This window comes from Molossus molossus, unplaced genomic scaffold (assembly GCF_014108415.1).
Source record: "Molossus molossus isolate mMolMol1 unplaced genomic scaffold, mMolMol1.p scaffold_m16_p_8, whole genome shotgun sequence".
Classification (NCBI taxonomy): domain Eukaryota; kingdom Metazoa; phylum Chordata; class Mammalia; order Chiroptera; family Molossidae; genus Molossus; species Molossus molossus.
In genome coordinates, this window is record NW_023425402.1 from 112362162 (window position 1) to 112387992 (window position 25831).

The 25831-nt window shown below is 52.2% G+C and overlaps 1 protein-coding gene across 3 annotated transcripts; it reads left to right on the forward strand.

Annotated features, from left to right (window-relative positions):
• The first annotated feature begins 88 nt into the window (after window positions 1-88).
• ERMARD (ER membrane associated RNA degradation) lies at window positions 89-25831 on the forward strand. Of its 3 annotated transcripts, none has more exons than XM_036248906.1 (18): window positions 89-98; window positions 3138-3306; window positions 4836-4975; window positions 5822-5923; window positions 6208-6297; window positions 7544-7641; window positions 7982-8118; window positions 9196-9310; window positions 10211-10313; window positions 13032-13061; window positions 14651-14719; window positions 15906-16079; window positions 17968-18051; window positions 20098-20174; window positions 22216-22341; window positions 22654-22872; window positions 23679-23792; window positions 25367-25831. In XM_036248906.1, the coding sequence occupies exons 1-18, from the start codon at window positions 93-95 to the stop codon at window positions 25533-25535; spliced, it is 2022 nt and encodes a 673-aa protein (XP_036104799.1). In that variant the 5' UTR covers window positions 89-92; the 3' UTR covers window positions 25536-25831. The 3 variants fall into 3 exon arrangements, with proteins under 3 accessions (XP_036104799.1, XP_036104800.1, XP_036104801.1); XM_036248907.1 differs by lacking the exon at window positions 25367-25831 and adding an exon at window positions 25270-25312; XM_036248908.1 differs by lacking the exon at window positions 22654-22872 and having other exon boundaries at window positions 25367-25821.

The window sequence follows — 25831 nt, forward strand, 5'->3', positions numbered from 1 at the left end:
CCGGCGCCGCGCCCGGCGGAAGTGGGCCGCGGAGGGGCGGGGCCGCGCGGGGCGCGTCATCAGGCAGCGCCGGCCGCTGGGAGCCGGAAGTCATGGAGGTAGAGCGGGGCTGCTCAGCGCGCCTCTGCGCCCCTTCTGGCGGGTGGGCTTCGGAGGGGCGCGCGGGGGTTCCCCCCGGGCCCCCGCCGTTGGCGACGTTCGTCCGCGAGCGGCGCGCTTGTGGGAGCCTCGCGCGACGCAGCCCGCCCCCCGCCCCCCTGTGCGGAGGGCCCGGCCGCGCCGCGCCTGCGCAGAGACCTGCCCGCTGGGAGCCGGCCTCGCGGGAACCTGGTGCCCGTCGCGGCCTCGGCCTCCGTGCCCCGCGGGAGCTGCCTGTGGGCGCCCGCGTGTCCGGACGCCCGCTTCCCCCTTTTTAGGCCATTTTTGGCCACAAGATGCTGCCTCACGGGGCCTCGTGCACTGGCCGTAGATGGGGTTTCGCGGGGCCGCCTTGCAAGAGGGATCGTCCTTAGTTCCCTTCCTGGGGCAGCTGCAGACCCCACAGCGGCCCCTGGCGGCCGGAGCGCGTGCGGCTCAGCACCTGCGCTCCACCCTTCCAGGGCCCTCGCTAATGTCTGCGGTGTAGGCGGTTCTATTTCGCACCGTTTTTCCAGTTAAAATTGAGCCTCAGGCATGATCAGTGCCTCTTCGAAGGCAAGAGGATTCTGAGATGAATTCAAATTTAAGTGGTTCCGGTCCAAAACAGGATGTTTGCCCCTCCCGGTGCTGCCCCGGGTGAGACGAGGCAGTGCCCACGAGTAACGGTGCGGACAGCACAGGCCCCGGGATTGTGTTGCAGCACCTAATGTCTGTTGACTTGAGCTTGGGTTTATTTTTTGACTGACAGTGGGGTCTTGAGTAGTCCACGAGAGTCGAGTATGGCCTTGGAAGGCTAACAGCGAACTTCTACAGTTGTTTCTGTGGGTAGTGGATGGGGTGGGGTCCGCTCCGAGTAGGAGGGGCCGGTCATTCAGTTACATCTTCCTGTTGGTTAACTGTGTGCCGGGGTCACGCTCTGCTGGGCATGTAAGACCCGGTGTCTCTGCTCTCGGATCTTACCGTTTGGTTAAGGCTGAGGACAAGCATGTTGATAGCCCAAAAGGAAGACTTCTTACAATGCAAGTTGCCATACCTAGGGCTGGCTTTAGTAGGCGGGCCAATGGGCTTTGTGTAAAAGCCATAATGCTGCCTGCACCCCTCACCCCAGAACTGCAGCTCATTCCTTTAGAGTTTGAAGGTGTTTTAAACTGCAGAGTCCCTTTTGATGTGCAAGTAAACCTTTAGAGTATTATATCTTATATCAGTCAGGAGACAAACCAAGAAGCGAAAGAGCTAACTAGGTATAAAATGGTTAATTGGGCCCTGGTCAGTTTGGCTCAGCGGTTAAAGCGTCAGCCTGCGGTCCGGAGAGACCCAGGTTCGGTTCCCGCTAAGGGCACGTACTTCGGTTGCAGTTTGTCCCCGGCCCTGGTTGGTCGTGCGGGTGGCAGCCACTCAATGTGTCCCTTCACGTCGATGTTTCTCTCTCTCTCTCTCCATTCCTCTCTCTCCCTCCCACTCTATCTGTACAAAAAATGGAAGAATATCCTCGGGTGGATTAAAAAAAAAAAAAAAAATGGTTAATTGTGCCCTGGCCAGTTTGGCTCAGCGGTTAGAGCGTTGGCCTGCGGTCCGGAGAGACCTGCGTTCGGTTCCCGCTAAGGGCATGTACCTCGGTTGCAGTTTGTCCCGGCCCTGGTTGGGTTGTGCCGGTGGCAACCACTCGATGTGTCCCTTTCACATCGATGTTTCTCTCCCTCTCTCTCCCTCTCCCTCTCACTCTATCTGAACAAAATATGGAAAAATGTCCTCGGGTGAGGATTAAAATAAATAAAAAATAAGCTTTTTTTCCTATTAAAAATAAATAAATAAAATGGTTAATTGGGTATCTGAAAGGATAAAGAGAGATGCCTCAAAGCATCATGGAGGTGTGAGCTGCAGGAAGCAGTCACTCCCCATAGCACTGAAGGAGCAAGGGGACCGGGAGGGGTTTTAAAGCACCAATGACGAGGAGGGTCCTGTACAGCTGAAACTCAGATCTCTGAGGAGGAGGTCATGCCGCTCAGATACCGGGAAGCAACCTTTGAAGGGGACGCACTGCACACAGGTTTCACTGGGGAGGTGGGGGGCCAGGAATGAAGCTGCAGTGCTGGGAACACTGCGGCCTGGGCTCAGCTGCTGCAGCAGCAGGTGATGCTCAAAGAGTAGAAAGCAGACAGGAAGTCGCCAGGCTTCAGGCAGCTGGAGCAAGTCCCTGTCAAGCACCCTGACTGGCTGAGAGCCGTGTGGCCCACAGAGTCACAGAGAGCCTCTGCATCTTTCAACGCAGGTTTCTCTGGGCAGTGCCGTCGCTGCTGGGGCCTGTGGGGCTTGGTTGACAGCACAGAGAGAGAGACGTGAAGCTTTGGGAGAAGAGGAAGGGCGGATGGGACGGCAAGGTGGCACTGAGTAGGGTGGGAAGCTTGGGGGCACCCAGGGCTTAGGAATGACACCCTCAACTTGACACACCAGATAAAGACTCAGTTCAGCTTCAGACCCGAAGTAGGACTCTGCCGGTTTATGAGGTGCGCTTAGAGGTGCGATATGGGGGTGATTCTGAGGATTGGGGTTGTATTTAATCCTTCATGGAAAAGCAGTGTGGTTTGCTGCTTTTTCTGTTTCAGTTCACTGTGCTTGGTTTTTCTGCTTTTCCATTTCCCATTTTAAAAAATTGCTTATTTTGATAAGTTTGGGATAGTAAAGGAATGCTGAAAGGAATAATGCACCCTTCATAAAACACTGAGCTTTTATAAACTTACACTGAACAAATATTGTGACTAATAAAATTTAAATTGTTAAACATTTATTTACTTGAAAATATTTATGTAAATTATCTTTAATTAATATTTAATCACAATGCTTTAATCATATAGCTCTCATAACATCCACAGTGTGTTAACAGTAGTTATACCTGAATGTGGTCTATTCTTATGATAGAATATTCTCGTGTTAAGTGTATAATTAATATGCTTCTCTTTTTACTTCTTGTTAAACAGTATCTTTAATGTTTTCTATCTCAGATATCACCAGAGGATCCAATCACCACATGTCTTTCTCCCTCAGTGTATGATATGATCTGTAAACTGGGGTTTGAAGTCAGAGAAGATCGTGATATCGATAGTATCGTAACTAAAAGTGGTGAAGTGTGCTGGAAGACCATCACAGACTGTGTGATTGACACAGAATCAGGTTTGCAATTCTCTGCGCCCCAAACATCTGTCAGTACTTTTCATTTGAATTGTCTTGACCTGTAACATTTCCCTTTCTGACCATTGCTTTTTTTGGTCAGAGAATGTTATTATACTGGCCTCAAAAGAGAAAAGGATTTGGTGTGGAAAGAGAGGGAATAAGGCCAGAGAAGCACTGAAGACTTAACAGAAAGCTCAGCTAAGAAAACCACATGTGAGCCCTGGCCAGTGGCTCAGTGGTTAGAGCGTTGGCCCATGGACCAATGGGACATGGGCTCAATTCCAGTCAAGGGCACATACCTCAGATGTGGTTCGTCCTCAGCCCTGGTCAGGGTCGTACGGGAGACAACCAATCAATGTGTCTCTCTCAAATTGATGTTTCTCTCTCCCTCTCTCCCTCCCTCCCTCTCCCACTTTCCCTCTCTCCCTCCCTCCCACTCTATCTGAGGATAAATAGAAAAATATCCTCCAGTGAGGATTAAAGAAAAATGAAAAGCACACGTGGGATGGAGAGGTCAGGAGGCAGTGAGGGCTGATGGGGCTGCAGCGATGTGATCTCAGTTCCAGGCCAGCAGTCCGGGTGAAGAAGAGTAGAAAACACAAGTCCTGAATTAGGTATGAAGTGATCAGTAACACATTACACAATTGTTTTAAGTGTCTTCCACCCATTTTTGCACATTTTTTGGAACAGGGAGTTGGCCTGGAAATTTGACATTAGTTGTAAAAATGATGAATATCCTCTGGGCCAGCAGTTCTGTTATAGGAATGAATAAGACTGGCACACTTACAGATAGGAAAGTGTGTGTGTGCAAGGGTTTTCCTGCAACATCATTTGTAATAGCAAAAGAGAAAAGGCATTGTAAACAACCAGATGTCAGGCAGTAGGGATCGCTTAAGAAAATCATGAAAAATTCACAGTGGAATACTATGCAGTGGTGAAAAAGAATGAGGAGGCCTGGCTTTCTGATACTGGACTCTCTTCAAGTGAACAAATGAGGATCCTATATCTGAATTTGTTTGTATATGTGTAAACATTTCTAAATACACACAAGGAATCAATCAGAACAGCTGCTCTAGGAAGGAGAATTCACTGTCCAGGGAGGAAATTTACCCTTTTATATTTTTTGATCATGACCTATGGGACTGTTCGACTCTAAACATATAAAAAATTACATATTATAAATGTGTTCTAAAATAATTAAGGTTGTTAGAAATCACACAGACTGATAACGTTAAGTAAAAAGAAATTGGGTTATGAACCTGATTTTGTGTAAATTTATACACCAGCAGAGATATTGAAAAACATGTTTTTTTCTGTTATTAGAACCTTTCTGTGTTTTCCAAACTCTACTGATAGTGTATTTTTGTTTTATAATCAGATAAGCACTGTATAATTTATTTCAACATAGGTGTGTCTTTTTTGTAAGTTGTTATAAACTGGTTGCTGATTCTGTGGAAATTCTGTAATTAGACCCCCCCCCCCCCCATGATACAGAACTATGGCGCTAACTTGCTTTCTTACCGTTGAAGCCCAGGGTCTGGATTACCAGGGGAGCGTGAGGCTGCTGGGCCCTGTGTGTGAGGCCGTCCATGTCCATTTCTCATCTCTGACCAGGAGGCAGTTTGAAGTTCAGTATGCACCGTGGCTCCGGTGGACAAGTTCTCCAGAGGTTTGGCCTTTGCAAACTCTACCTAGAAACCTTTATGACTTGCTAATTTTAAAGGGATCTCCCCTGGGGGGCCCTGAGGGAAGCGTGGTGCTGTTTGCAAAGTCTCTAAGTCTGAGCTGAGAAGCATGTCCTTTGACCAAAGGAAGTGTTGAGATGCAGCATCAGGGTGGGGGTAAGGGGGAGCTTGGTATGTGGGTGCTGGTCCTGGGACAAAAGTATAGTGGACCATTGCTGGAAAAAGGAAGCCCTCCTGGACGAGTTAGGTAGTCCTGAGACAGTGGGACCAGGAGCCTGGAGAGAGCATGCTGGCCTCATGCACAGCGAATCGGCGGGAGAAGGTCGTCTGGGCCCAGCCTTGTTTTAGCTGATTTGTTGGTTGGGAAAACCAACCGTTTCACTTGGCACATCGAGTGACCACAGTAGAGCAGTAACGCTAACACGTCTGCCTCTGAATTCCTTTGACTTTCCAAGTTTCGTGTGGAAGAATCCTTCCTTCTCCCTTTGTAATAGCTCTTGTGAGTGGCAGGGCGAGTTGCCTTATGTGGATTATTCTTAAGAACTAATCAAAATAAGAAATAAGATTTAGGTAAAAATATTGACCTCTCAGTGTACAGTTATACCACACTTACTGCTTTCAATAAATATTTAAATAAAGAAAGAACTCCTTAGAGATTATTTTTTATTATTCATATGTTATATTTACATCGAAAATGTTTACCTATACTGAAAAAGTCATTAAAATATGACAATCAAAATCTCCAGAGGTTTGAATTTTATGAATAGTCGTGTTACTTGGAGAAATACTTTTTATTGAGCATAAATTCTAACGTATCATATTCTAAACAGTTATTTCCAGAAATATTTGACGCCCTGGGGAGTCTTCAGTCTCCTGCTGTTTCTCTCAGCCTAATGAAGCTGACGGCATGTCTCGAGCGGGCCTTGGGCGACGTACGTGGGAGGCCCCGAACTGTTCTCACTGCAGTGTCGGAAAGGAAGTTCAACCCCCATAGTGGCCCTCAGGTTCCTTGACTTTAATGCTCGTTTTCCTGTAAAATACAATTACTTGGTACAGATTTTTAATATCTTTTTAATGATTATGATATGAAGACCCTGGTGTCTTCAGTATCTGTCTTCCACCATTTATCCAGACGATTGCTTTATGGGTGAATTTTCCCTGAAAGGCACTGGGCTCACCGGGGTGCAGCTGCTGTATGATTGTGTTTGAATTTCAGGTGTTTTTACTGGTCGGGAAAGAGTGCCCCTTCCTTCTGAGAGATCTGCTGGCGTCCGCGGAGCTCGCGGGAGTCTTCGGGCGGCCCGTGGTGAGCCTCGCACCCGCAGCCGTACAGCAGGCTCACAGGCAGGGTCAGACGCGGGCTTGACGCCACGGACGCTGCTTCCCACCTCTCCTGTCAGCCCCGCCCCTTCCGGCCAGGGACGCACTTCTCTGCCCCCTGGGCCTCAGTGCGGTAAAGAGCCCTGGAGACGCCTCGTAGGGACCCGGGCGCCAGTCCCAGGAGCAGCTTGAGTCTGTTGCTTCCATTAACTGTGTATAATTGTAATACAGCTTATTTTAGAACAAAATTTTAACTCTTCAAAGAGAACCTTACAATTTTATTCTAAAATATCAGTTATTTATAACGGGAAATTATTTGCTCTTTGGAACTGTACGGATTTAAGGTGGACAAAATATAAAAGTCAGTCAGACTCCACATTACTTTGGATGGGAAATCTGTTTTCTGCAGAACTTTCCCAGTCTTTACGGTGGTTCCTTATTCCCCGTCATCTTGAAGGTTGTATTCATTGCTCAGTAAACGTGGGTCCTGTGTTACTCTTACTCCCTCATGACGACGTGGTCCTGTGTTACTCTTACTCCCTCCTGACGACGTGGTCCTGTGTTACTCTTACTCCCTCCTGACGACGTGGTCCTGTGTTACTCTTACTCCCTCCTGACGACGTGGTCCTGTGTTACTCTTACTCCCTCCTGACGACGTGGTCCTGTGTTACACTTACTCCCTCCTGACGAGGTGGTCCTGTGTTACTCTTACTCCCTCCTGACGACGTGGTCCTGTGTTACTCTTACTCCCTCCTGACGACGTGGTCCTGTGTTACTCTTACTCCCTCCTGACGACGTGGTCCTGTGTACCTCTTACTCCCTCCTGACGACGTGGTCCTGTGTTACTCTTACTCCCTCCTGACGACGTGGTCCTGTGTTACTCTTACTCCCTCCTGACGACGTGGTCCTGTGTTACTCTTACTCCCTCCTGACGACGTGGTCCTGTGTTACTCTTACTCCCTCCTGACGACGTGGTCCTGTGTTACTCTTACTCCCTCATGACGACGTGGTCCTGTGTTACTCTTACTCCCTCATGACGAGGTGGTCCTGTGTTACTGTTACTCCGTCATGACCACGTGGTCCTGTGTTACTGTTACTTCATTATGACGACTGGGCACTAACTGGCCACACTGCTGTTGGCTCATTCCTTCTGAGGAAGGAAGAAAACAGCATCTGTTTTACTCAGTGGTTTATTAACGAATCACCAACACTGCTGTCCTTGGCCTGGCTAGATGAGCGTGCTGACGGTCTTCGTGGGCTCTCCACGTGGATTGAACCTGCGCAATGTCCTGTGGCATGGGTTCGCGTCGCCGTGGGAGGTCCCTCCAAAGTAGGTTGCCGTTGAAGTGCTTCTCTTCCATCTTGGGTGATGCTAGGAGTCTGTTTAATTTCACAACAAGGAAATGTGTCTCAAGCAGGATGGGAGACTTGAGACAGGCCCTTGCAAATAAAACTGAATGCTCATAGCAGAGCCCCTGCAGTGGCGATGGGCAAGCTGCCTGGCAGGATGACTCCCCCTTGTCTCAGCTTGGGAGTATCCAAGGTCCTCTTGTTCCAGCCCACCTGGCCTCACCCTGCCTTCCTGATTTTGAGCATTTTCTCTTGAAAGTCAAGCTTTTTATGTGCACAGCCGAGTTCATTTTTTAACAGGTCTCTGGTATTCTTCACAGGTACTGTTCCATGATGGTGCTGCTGACAGCTGGGCTGGGTCAGCTCCTGGAGGCCTACCTTCAGCGGACGGCGTGCACCATGGCACGCCGACCCCTCCTCACGCTCACAGACTCGGAGGACCTGGCCGTTTTCCCTGGCGAGTACTGTGTCTCACGCTTCCCTGAGGAGGTTGTTACAACGTGACGTCGTCAAGTAGCATCAGGCTTGATGAACTCTTTAGTGGAAGGTTCTCCAATGGCGACATGCTGTGAAAGTCCCGGGAGGTTTTGTGCTAGGTGTCGCCACATGAACCCGACCTTCCCGCTGTGCCCCGGGCTGCTGCAGGGAGTCTGTGGATCAGCGTTGGGGACAGAGTCGTTTGTCCTTTAGAGGGGGTGCACGCATGGCTGCAGACCATTGTATGATGTTTCTTCCCCAACACTCGCTGCAGTGCCTTTGTGCTCGCGGCAGGACGCTGCCTCACACCTGCCTTCTCTCCCGTGGCCAAGCCGTGCACCAGCTGCGGGGTGGGGCCCGAACTCTGCTAAACTCTGTTGCTTGTCTAGTTCAGTTGGCAGTTGAGGGTTAAGGGCTCTGTCTGCCAGTGAGAACCAGGGAGGGAACAGAATGGGTCACGTTGCCCCCGAGGTCTTAGCCTTTTTGTACCAAGGACCTTTCTGTAGTTTGGTGTCTTCCAGAAACATGTATGTCTTTTTTAAGACTATTTTTAGAGCAATTTTAAGTTTATAACAAAATTGAGAGGGAGGTATAGAGATTTTCCATGAATCCCCCTACCCCCACCCCCACACACAGCCTCTCCCCTTATCAATATCCCCCATCAGATGGGGACATTTGTCACCAAGGATGAACCTACTTTGACATGTTGTAAGCACCCAAAGTTCCTAGTTTCCCTTTGCATTCACTCTTGGTTCCTGTGTCTTGTGAAAATGTATTTTCTTAGTCAGTATGGTCATCTGGTCAACCTTGAACTCTACAGAAAGTGAGCCTGAATCACTAAAGAGATGTGGCTGTCCATGTCTGTCCTCAGAAGCACCGGTGGTCACCTGTGGCCATGCTTGGTCAGGGCGGTCTTCCTTGCCCTTGGGCAGTGTGAGCGCCTGGGGCCACAGGCACCTGTGCTGAGAGGTGGCCCCGCCGGCCTCGCTCCCTGGGTGCGCGCCCATCTTTTCAGTAGTTCATGCGATTGTGCTGAGAACTGCTTCCTGTTTTGCAGAAGTTACTCATGAGGTGCTTTCGGTGCTGGAAGAAGTGATGAAGAGATCCACTTTCGTGCTAAGGATCATGTTGCCGTATTGGGAAGTCGCGCTGATCAAGTTCAAGTCACACAGGTAACGGAGAGGTGGTGCTGCTCAGTGGCTGTGGACGTTTGGAGGCCAGTCCCCCCTCAGAGCCTCTGCCTGCAGGCACGTTTGCTGTCAGCACCTAATGAGTGGACGTGGGCACCTAATGGATGGACGTGGGCACCTAATGGATGGACGTGGGCTGCCTGGAGAGTAGATGCCTTCCTGTAACATAAAAGGTCTCTAGTTGTGTGTTAAGTATGGTGTGGTGGCTAAAGATCATTATTTTCTAGAATCAACTTTATAAAAATTACTGGGTTTTTACTGTGGGTGAAACCCTATGTCCAGTGTTAGTGAATCATGAAGCCAGGAGGCAGCCAGGTGATCTCGTCCTGAGGAGCAGGCATGTGCGTGTCAGGAGGCAGCAAGATGGTCTCGTCCTGAGGCGCAGGCGTGTGCGTGTCAGGAGGCAGCCAGGTGGTCTCGTCCTGAGGAGCAGGCGTGTGTGTGTCAGGAGGTGGCAGGTGGTCTCGTCCTGAGGCGCAGGCGTGTACGTGTTAGGAGGCAGCCAGGTGATCTCGTCCTGAGGAGCAGGCTTGAGCCCTTCAGGCTACATCTCCTGACCAGCAATTTGTAGACCTTGGGAACACGCTGGCCTCCTGGGGTCAGAGTGTTATTTGGAAAGGAGATGAATTAGGCAGATTTTGTGAGTTTCCACCAAGGCCTTAAAAATGGCTCATCAAACGTTGAACCCTGGGAAGTTGTTTTAAAATCACATCTCTAGTCTGATGAGACCTTGATTTTGTTTTTCTCTCATTTTAGCGAGTGATGTCCACCCTTCTTGCTCTGGACAAGGAGGTTGTGTCTGGACCCAGCACCCTGACTGAGGTGCCGGTGCCAGTGTGTACCCTACAGTGGGGGCTGTGCCCGTCTCCTCCCTCTCCACAGGTTTGCGGACTGTGCCATGTTGCTACTGACACAGCTGGAGACTGGGCTTCGGAACGTGTTTGCCACAGTTAACAAGTGTCCCCGAAGACTTCTGACGGCAGAGGTACACGTGCGTTCATGGCTGGCGGTGACGGTTTTGTTGCTGTGCTGACAGTCTTCTGTGCCTGATTAAGTGTTCTCAACATCTTATCTTTGTTTGCATTAAATGAACTTTTTAGCTAAGAACTTTCATTGGAAGGCTTAACTGCCATTTTTTGTGGCTTTCTATTATAATGATTTTAGAAGATTTATGTTTATTTATGATTGTTTTTCGTAGTTCTATAATATTTCCAAGTAGTCTTTTAAACTTATTGGGGTCATGAAAATAGTAACCACTCATTTTTTTGTTGCCATAATTGCTGGCATATCACTGTAACCCCACAAGGTGGTCTGTGGTCTAGAGCATGCACTCTCGTCAAGGACACTGCTTACTCTTGGCCAAATCTTAGTCACACCTAGCTGCGGGGAGGTTTGGCAATGTATCTGGGGTGCCATGTGCCCAGTTAACTACTGAAAGATCCATGAATAAGGAAAGAGAGACTATGTATTATAGGATGGACAGCAGCATCTGCCATGTCTTCTTTTCTCATTTCTTTCATGAATTCATCTTCCTCTTTTTGCACCTTTATGTTGACATTCCTCAAAATTCTGTTCTCAACCCTATCCTCTCTTTATATTTGCCCCTTGGGAGATCTCACACAATCCTATGCCTAACACTGTCACTACTGTGGGGACAAAAATTAGGAAACACTTGGGACCTAATGAAAATGAAAGCACAACATATCATAGGTTGTTGATGCAGCTAAAGCAGCTAAGAGGGCAATTCATAGCATTAGTTCCAGGAACACTAGGCATTGACTCTAACTCAGTTCTTTCATCTCCTGAGCTTGGTTTATACCTGTTTGCTGAATATCTTCATATGGGTTTTCCCCAGCATGTCAAACTTAACTTTATTTCAAAAAAGCATGTTTTTTCTCCCACAAATTCCTTATCCTTATACTCTCAGTTGCTTTGGCCCCAAACCTTAGGACTGTCCTGTGATTTATCTGTACTTTATTCTCCATGGCCACAGGGTGTCCAGCACTGGTCATTGGTTCTTCCTGTGATGTGTTTTGTGTTTCTTCTTTCAATCCTGAGGCCTCACCTGGCTCCTCATCACGCTCTCCTGAGCTCATCTCACAACCAACCTTCATGATGCTCTTCCTTCTCTGATATATTCTCACACTGCCACTGCTTGTTTTCTGAGCTGGTGAATATTCCTGTGTCTTCGTGTCCCCTCTACTTTACAGCCTTTAGTGGGGTCCCAGTGCCTGGCACACAGGGTCCTACACTTGGCGAGGCGGGTGAGGTGCTCACTGTTCGGCCCAGCCTTTCTCCAGTTTGCGCCCCCTATTTCTCCAGTATAATTCAGGCTCCTTGCCAGTCCCTGGACGTGTGTGTCTCCCCATTTGTTGCCCACTGTTCCTGCCTGACCAGTCATGCCGTGACCGTGGCCGCCCAGAGCCTGTCTGCACAGGTGACTGCTGCTGCACTCTCCTGCTGCTTGGTCCTGACCTCTGTAGAGGTCTCTGGGGCAGGTGTCCAGAGGGGCTTTGCATCTGTGCCCCTTGGTGCCCAGGGCCTTTCACAGCAGCTTTGCCGTCAGGGCTGTGACACCTCCGTCTTCCAGCTGAAGAGGCAGCACCTCGGTCGTCACAGCATCAGTACACTTGGTTACTCACTGTCATTTGACCACACGGATAAGTAGTGCGACTGTTTCCACAGACAGTGCAACTTACCCAGGAACGTCCCACATTCACGCCGAGGCTCTTATCTAGAAGGAACGTGGCGTCAGTTCACTTGTAAGGCAGCACCTAGGTGAGGACACTGCCCAACCAGGAAGTGCTGTGCAGAAGCTGTTATTGGCTGATGACACGGCCAAAGGTCTCTCCAAGATCAGTGGAAGATACGAAGATGAGTAGAAAGTTTGTGCATTAGGGTGAGAGCTGACGTGCACACCACTTACGTGGGTCAAGGTAGAAGTCAGTGCATGGGGTTTATGCAGGTAACTCCAAGTCTAGCTTTTTTCAGGAAATAGTGGTGTTCAGTAGGAAACTGGATATTTGGAATAGATCTCAGGAAACATTTTAGGATCTGCATACAGGTTTGGGAGCTAAAGATACAAATTCTAGAGTCATCTGCATAGTAACAAATGCTGAAGAACATTTGATAATATTGCGTTGAAAATACATTACTAAGCATTAATACGTAAGAACCGTGCTTGATAGACTGATTTCATCATGCTGTGTGGAACATCTTGCTGATTCCCAGCAGCCTTTGAGCTGACCGTCACTCACCTGTGTCGTGCAGAGACACCTGAGTGTGTGCAGGGAATGGGGTTGGAACGTCCCGGCCGGCCCAGAGCCTGGTCTGTGAACTGCTGCTCATACCAGGAAATGTGGACACAGGCTGTTTGTCGGAGAAAATACTCTGTTCTCACTTCATGCAAATGCCATGTCAGCAGCGTCCTGAGAGTGTGAGTGGGGGTTTGTGAAGTTACAGGGCCGTGGTGTGAGAAGTACCAGGTCAGCAGCTTGCCGGGCAGTCTTCTAACAGCCGGGTCATGTGCTTCTATGTCCCCGCGGTGTGTGGCCCATGTGGCCTTCCCGGAGTGTTGCTAGATGAAGCATTATTTTCAAAAGAAGTTTCTGTATTTGTTGGCATGAAAGATTTTTCCAGCTTTGAATAGTGTCATTCTGCTTGTATTTTGCTCTAATTATTTTTTTTCTTTCCTTTTCTGAAGTCAACAGCTCTTTATACCACCTTTGATGAAGTAAGTAAACTTAAACTTATATGGTATCTTGAAACAAAACAAAACACTGTATTCTTATAAAATTCAAAATTAGAGCCATAAGTCGCATGCTTACAGGAAAATGTTGATAGTCAGTAGTCATATAAGCCAAAAACAACTCTTACAGAATTGAATATAGTCTTATGGCTAATTAAGACTCAATATGATTAACCAAGTTTCTAAAGTTCTGGAGAGACCAAAGTTGGAAAATGCCAGGGGACACCAACAGTAAATGCTGTCACCATGCAGAACGGGTGGGGCACGCCTGGCCTGCAGGCTACTCATGGCCCTCGAAATCAGTACCAGCTCACATCACAGCCTCACCAAGTGAGCCTGACCAGATACAGCAGCTGTTGGTAGTTTTGTATGGCCCTCGAATGATGTAGGTTTCCCCATGGCCCTGCACAGAGTGAAGGTTCCCAGCCTTGGTTTAGAGGCGTGCATGTGAGGGTGAGGTTGGCGCCTACTGGTTTCGCACATGAAACATCGACGACTGTTATGAGTATGTAGTGCACACTGAGCATGTGATCTGCGTGTTTGGGGGTGAGGTTCTGAAGGTGAAAATCTGGAATAGTAAAAATTACATTGAAAGTATCTGTCATCACTCGTGGAGTGTAGAGGCTTGTGTGTGTTGTCCTGGGCAGTGACTGTCACAGACCCTGCTGTATGCAGGACACCACAAGTCTCCTGCAGAGAGGTGGGCATTCTGGCCATTCTGCCTGTAGAGGGAAAGATTCGTTCCTGAGTGGTGGGTGAACTAAGAGAGGCGCCTGCTCACCTGCAGAGCTGATGCCATCAGGTGAGAATTTGCAGCTGGGGGCTGAAGCAGGCGCACGGTCAGGTCTGTACAGGATTGGGTCACAGGGTGGGCAGTGCTGGGCTCCAGTGCTGGTGAGCTGAGTGGCTCACGAAGGAACTGGGGTCGATGCTGAGCACACACACACACACATGTTTATATATGAATAGAAACATACACACAGACACATATGTAAGTATACACAAACACAAACTTGTATACATATAAACATGCACATGCTGAAACATACATGCACAAGTATGCATAAACATACCCGCATACATATAAACACGTACAAACACGTGCACACGTAGAGATATACATAAACATGCATGTGTACATATAAACACATACAGACATGTGCATATATACAAGTATACAGAAACACGTATACATATAAGCATATACAGATACATGCATATATACAAGTATAAACACATACATGTATATATATAAACAAATATACACATACACACATACAAGTACACATAAACATGCACGTGTACATATAAATTCAGACACATATATGCACACTTATGCACATATCCAGATACACACACGTGCACACACACAGTTGAGAAGACACATACAACTAAGGTCATTAAGGCTGGGAAAGTCCTCCTGAACTGGTGGTGGTCTCCTTGGCAACTGCCCTTATTTCCTCCAGTGGCGTGGGGCTTATTTAACCATTCAGAGCAGAAGACCGTATGCTTGGACGCTGAAAGTTCTGTGTGCGTATGTGCACCAGTTAACGTATTTATTTGTGGTGTTTTAGATATTGGCAAAGCACTTGAACGATGGTGAAATCAATCAACTTCCTCCTTTCCTGGGAGAGCCTGCCATGGTACAGTATTGGGTCTTTTCCAACCTAGTATTCTTGCGTTTGTGTGTGTGGTTAGCACCTCTCTAAAGTGGCATCAGTTTTGGCCTGAGAGGCTCGAAGAGAGGGCTTCTGAGCCACCCGCACACTGTCTCATCTCGTCTCTGCAGCGGACGTGCCGAGTGCGACCCTGCTCGGGTCCTGTGCAGCTCGGTATTCAGAGCCCTTCTCGGGCCCCATGATCTCGGCCCTGTTCCCGGGCAGACTGTGTACTTGCTGGTGATACGCAGGTGCTGGTAGAAGGGACTGTGTTTGCTCTGGGAGCTGCAGCGACCACCAAATGAGACCAGTGTGTGTTGGATGGAAAGGGAATGAGTGAGTGTTCAGAGCCATTTTCTGTTTACCACTTTTTGGTATTTTATCAAGATATTGCAATGACTATTTTGGACTATAAATAGAAGTTCTGTATTTATTCCTTCTGACTGGAGTTGGCCAACCCAAGATTCTGGTTCCTGTTGTGTTGGATCCCACACACTGGGCCTCCATTCTTCCATCAGGAAATTAGGACGATGTGCTCATTTGTCTAGTATGCTTCTCCATCTGAAATCTGTGACTCTTCCGCCTATCAGCAGTTTGCCTGGGTCAGCGGTTTTCTGACCCTTTCCCCTCTAACCTGCGGGGCAGACCCAGGACTTGAGCTGTTTAGAGAAAAGCGGCTGCCTTCGTCGGGCTTCAAAGATGAAGGGAGGGCGTCCGAGAAGGAGAGGCACGAGGAGACAGGAGCACAGCAGGTCCTTTCGTTCCCTGGAAGGTTGGCTCCCAGAGGAAGGCACAGGCTCTCTTCCTTGCAGGAGGGGAGAGTAGGAGCAGGTGAAGTTCACTGCACTGGACCCGTCCACGCAGCTCTGCCGTCGGGCTCAGACCCCAGGGCGCTCAGTTCCCTCAGTCAGGCCCCAGGAAGCAGGGTGCATTCCAAACGGGTTCCCAGGAGAGTCCTGCCTGCGGCAGTGAGGTGCATTTAGAACAGGGGTTCTGACAAGGGTTCTGCTTGGTGCATTGTATGGCCTTGAACTCAGTCTCTTTGAGGCCCACCGCCTTGGTCTGTAGATGAACACGGTGCTCCTTAAACATGTCAGGCCGGGGCCTTGGCTCTTTCCTTCCCTCTGCTGAGGATGCTAACAAAGTATTTTCTCTGTGTATTTTCTGAAAGGAATTTCTCTGGGACTTCCTGAACCATCAGGAAGGTCCTCGTGTAAGAGATCATCTAAGCCACGGGGAAGTCAACTTACCCGAATTTCCAAAAGGAGTGACAGGCCAGCTGCTGGCCTTTTCCGTTGTGCTTTTACTGAGATTCGCCGATGGAGAGCTGGCGTCCGTGTTCAAGGTACCGCACAGGGAAGAAGGCGACGGGCCGGACACTGTCATTGGGCTATGAAAGGATGCAGCGTGTTTCAAAATGTAACGAACTGTTACTCATTTTTTGCTTAATGTGTGATTTATAGCCTGCTTCCATGAGGACAGATGATTGTGAATTGATTGCATGTATGCATGTGTTCTCTGTAACTCTGAAGTAATTTAACCCGTTTCTTGAGAACACATTTGTGTGGGGAATTGTGAACCGAAGAACCAAAGAGTATAAAAGGGTTAACTAGATGTGATGGAGGTTTTTATAGGTGTCTACATTGTTGGTGCAACATTTGTATCTATCAGTAAACTGGTTTTTATTACATCAAAGTAATCCAGGTTACAATGTTTGTTACTGATACTTAATCTTTTTTCAGATTGTGCATGTAACAATTATTATTATTGAAGTTGTTTAAAACTTTATCAAAGTAGAAAAGTTAATGTAGAAAGTGAAAGTCAGGAATTTCGTGTAAAACAGGTTGGAATGAGCTCCCGATGGCTTCATCTTGGATAAGTGACAGTTTTTACATCATCGGATCTTGCTTTTCATCACAGCATGTGCTTGACCAGGCCCTTCCTGTCCGCCTCCCGCCTGAGAGGCAGCAGCATCCCCCCAGGAGGCTGTCAGGCCCAGGCTGGGCCTCCTCCCTCCTCCTCCACCTTCCACATCTAGTCCTCTGCTGAGACAAGATGTCCCGTCTGCGTCTGCCCACTCCTGTGCTGCCTCCCTGCAGACCCCTCACCTTTCCCCTGGAGAATCTGGGCTCTCAGGGCTCCCCAGTCGCTCTGCTCTCAGCACAGCCGGCCACGGGGCTTCAGGTGTCCTCCCCGCTCCAGAGCCGCCAGCGTGTCTCCCTCCAGCAGGAACCATGTGCCCAGGTCACCACCCTTCCCCACAGGGGTCTCGCTGCCCCACGAGACCTTGGAACCCCTGAGGGTGTGTTTTCGTCTGCTTTTTGGTATGAGGCTGAAGACACTCCCTGCTGTGCAGGTCTTAGGGATTTGAGTAAATGAAAAGTTAAGTCTTCTTCAATTCACGTTTAGCTGCTTTAATTATGAGTGTTGTGCTGCTGGGAATTCTGGGTACTTACCGATCACATGTCGGAAACCTAGTGAGATTTGTCAGTTGTCAACTCGCTGACTTTTCTTTCTGTTCTATTAACTCTTAGTCAGCTGACTTGGATTTTTCGGTTACAGTTTCTGTTACAGTTCTATCAGCTGTAAACAATGATGTTATTACTTTTCTTTTCGATTTCTATGTGTTTAGCAATTACATGTTCACAGTTGTGTAATTCTCTGTCAGTTATAGTGATTTTTTTAAAAATTGATTTTAGAGAGAGGGAGAGGGAGAAAGAGAGAAACATGGATGAGAGAGAACATCGATTGGCCGCCTCCTGCACGCCCCCCACTGGGGATCCGGCCCACAACCTGGGCATGTGCCCTGACTGGGAATTGAACCGGCGACCTCTTGGTGTAGGGTCGACGCTCAACCACTGAGCCACACCGGCTGTGCTAGTTATATTGATTTTTAATGTTTAGCTAGATTCTATTTTTAAGATGAACCTCTTACAATTTCCAAATGTTTGGAATCTTATTTATTTCTAGTTATGTTGCATTGTGGACAAGATTGAACGTGGCCTCTTTAATTATCGTTGTTGATCAGCTTCACTGAAAATCATTTTGTTGGTTATGATTTGACTACTGTCTCAAACCTGTTCTCAGGAAGAGTTCTGCTTGGTTTCAGCTGAATGGGATTCTGGGAGGGAAGCGAGGAGAAACCGGGACGCGTGTGTGACTTAAAGATCAACAGAAGGAAGGCAGAGCCTCACCCAAGTCGCAGTGACTTACACGTGTTTCCTCTGACCTAGGAGAGAGCAGCGATACAGCCCTTGGTCGTCCTCGCACAAGGCTACAGCGCCCGCTTCCATCCCGTCGCTCTGGCTAGGAAGCAGGTGCGCTGCTGGGCCGCGCGGAGGGAGGTGTGGGTCTGCCCTCTGCTGAGGTCGAGGTCAGGGCTCTCGTCAAGGGGACGTCGGCGGATCTTGCTTTCCAACCACAGTGCGTTGCTCGGGTGCGCGTCCCCGGAGGTGCCTCGGGCGCGCGTCCTTGGCCAAGGTCTCAGTCTCCCTGAGCCTCAGGGCTGTGTGCAGCAGCGGGAGGAAGGTGGTGTGTTCGGTCAGGTGTTTTCTGTGCTAAGAGGGTGACCACTGGGAAGTGCCTAACAGGCTGTTATTGTCGTTGACCCAGGACTTAACAGTTTCTGCTTGTCCGTGATGAAGGATGTGTTTTCTCAACCAGCTTTTGTTAACTTAGAAATTAAAGCAAATAACAAACATTTCAGCATTCCTGCCTGGAAGTTCCAGTTTGGTACTTTATTCTACGTGTTGTAGGATGTGCAGGTGGTCTAAGGGGGCAGAAACGCGGCTGTGCCCAAGCGTGTGATAATCACAGTAGTTGCTGACTTAGAAATGCATTGGTGGCCCGGCCGGTGCGGCTCGGTGGTTGAGCACCGTCCCGTGCACCTGGAGTCCCGGTTCAGCTCCAGGTCAGGGCATGTGCCCAGGTTGCAGGCTTGATCCCCGGTGGGGGGCGTGCAGGAGGCAGCTGATCAATGTTCTCTCTCATCGATGCTTCTGTCACTCTCTCCCCCTCTCTCTAAAATGAATAAAAACATATTTAAAATAACAGTAATCATTGCCGAGACTGCCCTTTGCAGAAACGTCAGAGTCCGCCCGTGAGGTCAGGGACACTCTGCAAAGCCAGGAGGGAGATGGTGTCCTGAGACCAGGCCTGGTAACCGCCTGAGAAAAGGGAAACTAGTTGAAAGGGGTTCTCAGTGGATGTGCAAAGAGAACCCTGAAGTGGGGCCGTCCTGTGTTGTCTGAGAGGTGTCAGCCCGCATGTGTGCCGAGGCCTCGAGGGCCAGTGCGAATCTGTGTCTTCCAGGGACACACGTCACCGCAGGGAGGGCACCAGCACTTGCCTGCAGGTCTAAGCTTAGAGAAGCTGGTTGGGAGAGAGGAGCCTCCAGGGAGGAAGTTTCCGGAAGGACGAGGGGCTGCAGGATGGAGGGTGTGTCTTCCAGCCTGACCAGGCCTTTTGTTGCAGCTGCTGTCCCCGCCCTCGGCCACCACACCTCCCCGCCCACCGTGGACATCTCAGCCTTCCTGTGGCCCCTTCCCGTCTGTCCCCCCTTTACTCAGTGGGTGGCCTGCATCCTGTGCCGTTTAGAATGACGCTCAGGTTGTGCTGCACAGCCAGGTGCCCACGTCCATGGTGTCAGCAGCAGCAGCCACTTAATTTCCCTGCGCGTTTCTTTTCTATCCTCACCCTGGGATGTTATTATACTTTCAGAGAGAGGAAAGGGAGAGCGAGAGAAAGAGAAACATTGATAGGTTGCCTTCTGAACACTCCCCGACTTGGACTGAACCCACAACCTAGGCATCAGCCCTGATTGGGAATTGAACCCGAAACCTTTTGGTGTATATGGGACAACACTCAACGAGCTGGGCCACCCGGCTGGGGCCTCCTCACACTTCTGTGGGTGAGACATTTTGGACCTTCTGTGGGGCCAGTCCATCTGATAGAAACGGGGGGTGGGCGTTGGGCTGGGCTGCTGAGGCCTCCGTGTGCTCACCCAGAGCGTGGGGCCCACCCCGCCCCGGAGAAGCACCTCCTTTTCTAACTTGGCCTGGAAAGCCACCCAGTGGCCTCGTCTCCTCTGCAGTCTGGGCCCCAAGTCCTGACTGGAGCGCAGGTGAGGATTTTCAGAGGCGCCTCACAGCAGCTCCAGACAGTCTACCCACTGACCCCTGGTGGTCTTTCTGTGTCTCCTTATAATGAGTAGCTGATGCCACCATGTGGTTTTCAAATGTAACATCTGTAACAATGTCACAAACAGTCTTCCAGAAAGTGATTGCCACATTTGTAACAACTTAAAAACATTTCCCAGGACTTTATTGTAAAACCTTTAGAAGCAGTAGACCTTTTTCTCCCAGGTGCTGAGCTGTGAGAAGAGCATCCGGCTTTGGCCTCTGCTGCCTTTGCCAGAAGAAGCTGCACAGGAAGCAGCCAGGTGAGCTCCCTCCCGGTTGTGCGGCCCTCCCGTCGTGTCAACAAGGCCATGGGCGAGGAGATGCCAGGGGGATGCTGGGCTTGGTGACCAGTAGACGAGGAGATGCCAGGGGGATGCAGGGCTTGGTGACCAGTAGACGAGGAGATGCCAGGGGGATGCTGGGCTTGGTGACCAGTAGACGAGGAGATGCCAGGGGGGATGCTGGGCTTGGTGACCAGTGGGTGAGGAGATGCCAGGGGGATGCTGGTCTTGGTGACCAGTGGACGAGGAGATGCCAGGGGGGATGCTGGTCTTGGTGACCAGTGGGCGAGGAGATGCCAGGGGGGATGCTGGTCTTGGTGACCAGTAGACGAGGAGATGCCAGGGGGGATGCTGGTCTTGGTGACCAGTAGACGAGGAGATGCCAGGGGGATGCTGGTCTTGGTGACCAGTAGACGAGGAGATGCCAGGGGGGATGCTGGTCTTGGTGACCAGTAGACGAGGAGATGCCAGGGGGGATGCTGGTCTTGGTGACCAGTAGACGAGGAGATGCCAGGGGGATGCAGGGCTTGGTGACCAGTAGACGAGGAGATGCCAGGGGGGATGCTGGTCTTGGTGACCAGTAGGCGAGGAGATGCCAGGGGGGATGCTGGCTTGGTGACCAGTAGACGAGGAGATGCCAGGGGGATGCTGGTCTTGGTGACCAGTGGACGAGGAGATGCCAGGGGGGATGCTGGTCTTGGTGACCAGTAGACGAGGAGATGCCAGGGGGATGCAGGGCTTGGTGACCAGTAGACGAGGAGATGCCAGGGGGGATGCTGGTCTTGGTGACCAGTAGGCGAGGAGATGCCAGGGGGGATGCTGGTCTTGGTGACCAGTAGACGAGGAGATGCCAGGGGGGATGCTGGTCTTGGTGACCAGTGGGCGAGGAGATGGCAGGGGGGATGCTGGTCTTGGTGACCAGTAGGTGAGGAGATGCCAGGGGGGATGCTGGGCTTGGTGACCAGTAGACGAGGAGATGCCAGGGGGATGCTGGTCTTGGTGACCAGTAGGCGAGGAGATGCCAGGGGGGATGCTGGGCTTGGTGACCAGTAGACGAGGAGATGCCAGGGGGATGCTGGTCTTGGTGACCAGTGGGCGAGGAGATGGCAGGGGGGATGCTGGTCTTGGTGACCAGTAGACGAGGAGATGCCAGGGGGATGCAGGGCTTGGTGACCAGTAGACGAGGAGATGCCAGGGGGATGCTGGTCTTGGTGACCAGTGGGCGAGGAGATGGCAGGGGGGATGCTGGTCTTGGTGACCAGTAGACGAGGAGATGCCAGGGGGATGCAGGGCTTGGTGACCAGTGGGCGAGGAGATGCCAGGGGGATGCTGGTCTTGGTGACCAGTAGACGAGGAGATGCCAGGGGGATGCTGGTCTTGGTGACCAGTAGACGAGGAGATGCCAGGGGGATGCTGGGCTTGGTGAGCCGTGGAGCTGGGGATGAAGGGGAGGAGTGGTAATCCCCCAGCTCAGGGCTCGGGCGTGGGAGGGTGTGTGCAGAGACATGGAACGTCCACTGGGACTATTTCCTGGGCAGTGGGAAGGGGCCTGACTCTCAGGAGAGAAGTGGGAACAACGCTGGGATCCCGGACTCAGCAGACAGCCCACATTCGTCAGCAAGCACGTCGCTGTCAGCCGGGTGCCACTGGCTGTTCCCACCCTCACCAAGGACGTGTTTGTTCTTGCACTGATTTTAGAGAGGGAAGTCGGGGAGAGGGAAACACTGGTAGGTTGCCTCCCGTATGCACCCTGACGGGAGGTTGAACTGCCACCTGGGCATGGTCCTGACCGGGAATGCAGCCCGGGACCCGCTGGTGCACCGGACAGCGCTCAGCCGAGGAGCGTCACGGGCCGGGGCACAGCTGGCGTTTACCGCAGCCTCCGGCGGCCTTTCCCTTCACGCCCGGGGAAGGGGGTCTTCTGAGGAAGTGCTTTGCTCGGTGACCAGGCACACGGCTGTTACTGCTGACGAGCGTCGTCTTCATTGTCGTGTACACGCAGATGTTTTCCCCTTTTCAGGTTGGAAGGTGATCACGAAACAAACGCCTGCAACTCTTTAATGACAAAGGTCGCGCGTGGGCTGTGTCAGTACCTCCCTGAGGACCCCTGTGTGCTCAGCGGCTTGGATGACCTTCCTATCGAAAGGTAGGTTCCATCCTGAAAGTCGTTAGAACGGTGGAGGAAGTCGGGATCGCAGACTCAGCTGTTTCCCGTTAACGCTCTGTGAGCGTGCTGGCGGCGTCAGAGCCACGGCTGCTCTCCGAGAGGCGCTGTCAGAGGAGCTCGCTGCCCCGGCCGAGCCTGCACAGGCTGAACACCTGCCACGTTCAACGACTGCTCGTGGCCCAAACGGACCGCGAGCTGGCCGTGCTCACCGGACCTGGTGGAGCAGGCCCGAGTGCGGGCGCCACAGGAGGACGGTGGGGGAACATGCCCCGGCCGTGCTCTCATCCACAGGTGGCCCCGGCTGCTCCCCGGACTCTGCAGCATCCGCGTCCCGACCCTGTTCTGTCCCAGAGCCGTTCTGGAAGTGCTGTCCGTGCTCAGGAGCATCAGCCGCTGCTGCGCCCGGGTGTCCCTGCAGGTGGCCGCCTCCCTGGAGCTGCGGCGCCAGCAGTGGGAGGCGAGGACACTGCGCTCCCGGCAGAGGCGGAACTTCCTGCGCATGCTGAGCAGGTGCGGCTCGCCCGGTTTCGGAGGGAGCGCTGGGGCGCGGGGTCTGCATGCAGTTCTGATTCCTGCTTCCAGAGAGACGCTCGCTTAACTGCGATTTCAGCATGTGGGGATGTGGGCCTGCCACCCCGACAGGCGTGCTCCCCACGCAGCAGCGGGTGGCCTGGGGCAGCTTCTCCCGCGTGTCGTGTTCTGGAACCGCTTGTCCTCGGGGAGTCGCCGCTGGGACAGGTGCCTGGACCTCGGAGTTGAGTGGCTGCTTCTGAAACTGACTCCCGGTCGGCACGCTTCCCGGTCACCTCACCTCCCCCCGGACAGCACTGCCCACACTCGTACCAGTTTCATGGGACCGAATCCCACTTCAGTGGGAACCTCTGTGTGTCCCAGAGGCTTTGGACACATCTTCATGCATCTCATGTTGAAGCCACTTCTGTTGCTCTTCCCGGGAGAGTCTCACTGTCAGGTGCTAGGAGACCTGGTGTGAAGAGCAGGGACGTCGGGAGGGCTGGGCACCGGGTCCTCGGCGCTGAGGGCAGGGCCGGCGCTGCTGCTGCCCTGGAGGGAGGCGAGGAGGGCGGGCCCGGCCGCAGGCACTGGGCTCCCGGGGTCTTCCTAGCTCAGCCAGCTGCCCGTTTGGGCACAGCCGTGGCCAGGCCTCTGTGGTGGGAGCAGCTGTGGGGGGGTGGTCTCGGGAGAAGTGTGGATTCCAGGGGTCTCGGGAAAGGGCTGGTCAGGTAGAACACCGTTTTCCTCATGAAATGGAAAATACTTTGTTTAACAAACTTTAATTTATGTAACGTCTGTTTTAGTGTTAAGCTTCTGTCTCCTGTGCTCTCCCTGGTTTTGCTGCTGATTGCGCTGGAATTGGTCAACATTCACGCGGTTCGTGGGAAGAGCGCTCACGGATACCAGCAGTACCTGAAGTGAGTGTGGGGCTCTGGGGGGCGACGCTGTTTTCTCTGGTGATTTTTATTTTATTTTCTTCATTGGTGTTAGGGAGAGAGGAAGGGAGAGGGAGAGAGAGAGAAACATGGATGAGAGGGAACGCCAACTGGCCGCCTCCTGCACGCCCCCCTCTGGGGATCAGGCCCACAACCTGCGCGTGTGCCCTGACTGGGAATCGAACCGGCGACCTCTTGGTGCAGGGTCGACGCTCAACCACTGAGCTACACCAGCCGGGCTGTTTGGTGATTTTTGAAACCCCACAGCCTGCTTGGACCCCACTGCTCTTTGTGGGCTTCAGAGGAGCCTGCACCTTTAAGCTGCCCCTGGGGTGTGGTGTGGGCACCATTCAGGAAGGTCACGTGGTTGACCTGAAGCCGCTCTGCAGCACCCAGAGGAGGGGGCTGACGAGCAGGTGTTCAGGGGGTCGTGGTGTGGACCCCCGAGTCGTGGCCCCGGCTCAGAGCAGGGGAACACGTGTGCTCCTGACACGCAGAGACCCCACGGAGGTGACCCTTGCGCAGGGCTGCCGTGTGTGCTTGCCGCTGCCCAGGGCCCGCTGGCCACTTGCTCCTGGGAGCCCCTCGCTCCTGGGCTCTGAGCTCTGCAGGCGCCTCAGTGCGAGTCAGAGAACCTGAGGGCGTGGGGCTGGCACGTGGCTCAAGGTCCAGACGGGGCGAGGACGCCACGTCCGCCACGGTCACTCTTTCTCATCTAGTCAGGCGTCTCGGCCTCCACAGCGCTGATGCTCTGAGCTGGGCGGTTGTGATGGGGCCGTCCCGTGCCCGGCGGGGGCTCAGGGTGGGGCTGTCCCGTGCCCGGCGGGGGCTCAGGGTGGGGCCGTCCCGTGCCCGGCGGGGGCTCAGGATGGGGCCGTCCCGTGCTTGATCGGGGATTGTGGGGCCAATTTAAACGTTGGGGAAAATGTCAGACTGTCTGGGAACTTGGAGAACCCAGAGATGTAGGGCAGCATTGCCACCGGTCAGAGAGGACCCTCTGAGCACTTGAGTGTCCTTGGGGAGAGACACCAGGAGCAGGAGCTGTCTTGCGGTGAGTGTCCAACATGACGGAGCAGGCGGACAGGAGGCCCCCGTAGGCCGGCCCCTCCGTCACCTCACTGCGGTGTCATGGTGTGGCTGTGGCCCAGGGCCTGGGGATCCTTCTGGCAGTTCAGGTCCATCCTGCACTGTGTCCTGGGTGGATCTGAGAGCGAGTCAACGAGCCTGAGGCCCTGGCCGGGAAGCTCCGGTATCACTCGTGCACCGGAAGGCATTAGGCTGATTCCCCGTCAGCGCACCGACCCAGGTTGTGGGTTCGATCCCCGGTTGGGGCACCTGTGGAAGGCAGCCGATGGGTGTTTCTCTCCCTCCCACCCCCCGCCCCAGCGACAGTGAGTCTCAGCATCTCTGTCACGTGACTTGTGCAGTTTCCAGCTTGTGACTTTTCCTTGAATCACAGGCAGAGTAAGCTCAGCCCCTGGTTGTGATTCCAGGATAGAAAAGATGTGAATCGTCGCGTTTTCCCGGGGTGCAGACACGACACTGATCTCCCACAGGTTCCTGAGGGCCGTCCTGCAGTGGGCGGAGAACCTGGCGGCCTGCACCAGCCCCGACAGGAACCAGTGGGGCGAGGTGCCCGGGCTCACGCGCGCTGCCCTGCTGAGGGTCTGGGCTTTCACCGAGAAGCAGCAAATGTTACTTCATTCGGCCAGGAGCGCCGAGTAGACAGCCCTGGACACACAGGCCACCTCGGCCACATCGGGAGGGGCTCCCATAGAGTGCGAGTGGGGATCCGAGGAGGGGCGGCCCGGGGCCCCCGAGCATGCAGCCTGTCCCCAGGCCGCATGGTGGACACACGTTCCGTTCGTGTTCCCTGTCTCGTGGCTGATATTTCGGATAAAGTGGCAGCACCGGATTCCTTTACTCCGAAGATATTACCTGTAACTGACAGCCGCTCTGTGGAGAGTCACCCTGAACCCTGGCGAGCATTCTTCCCTCCACCCGCAGCGCCCACTGGTAGG

Excerpts from the sequence above, each read along its gene's own strand:
- ERMARD (XM_036248906.1), top strand. Across the intron at positions 16,080-17,967 it reads AGCTGGCGTCCGTGTTCAAG|GAGAGAGCAGCGATACAGCC; the intron begins GTACCGCACAGG and ends CCTCTGACCTAG. Across the intron at positions 22,873-23,678 it reads TTCCTGCGCATGCTGAGCAG|TGTTAAGCTTCTGTCTCCTG; the intron begins GTGCGGCTCGCC and ends CGTCTGTTTTAG.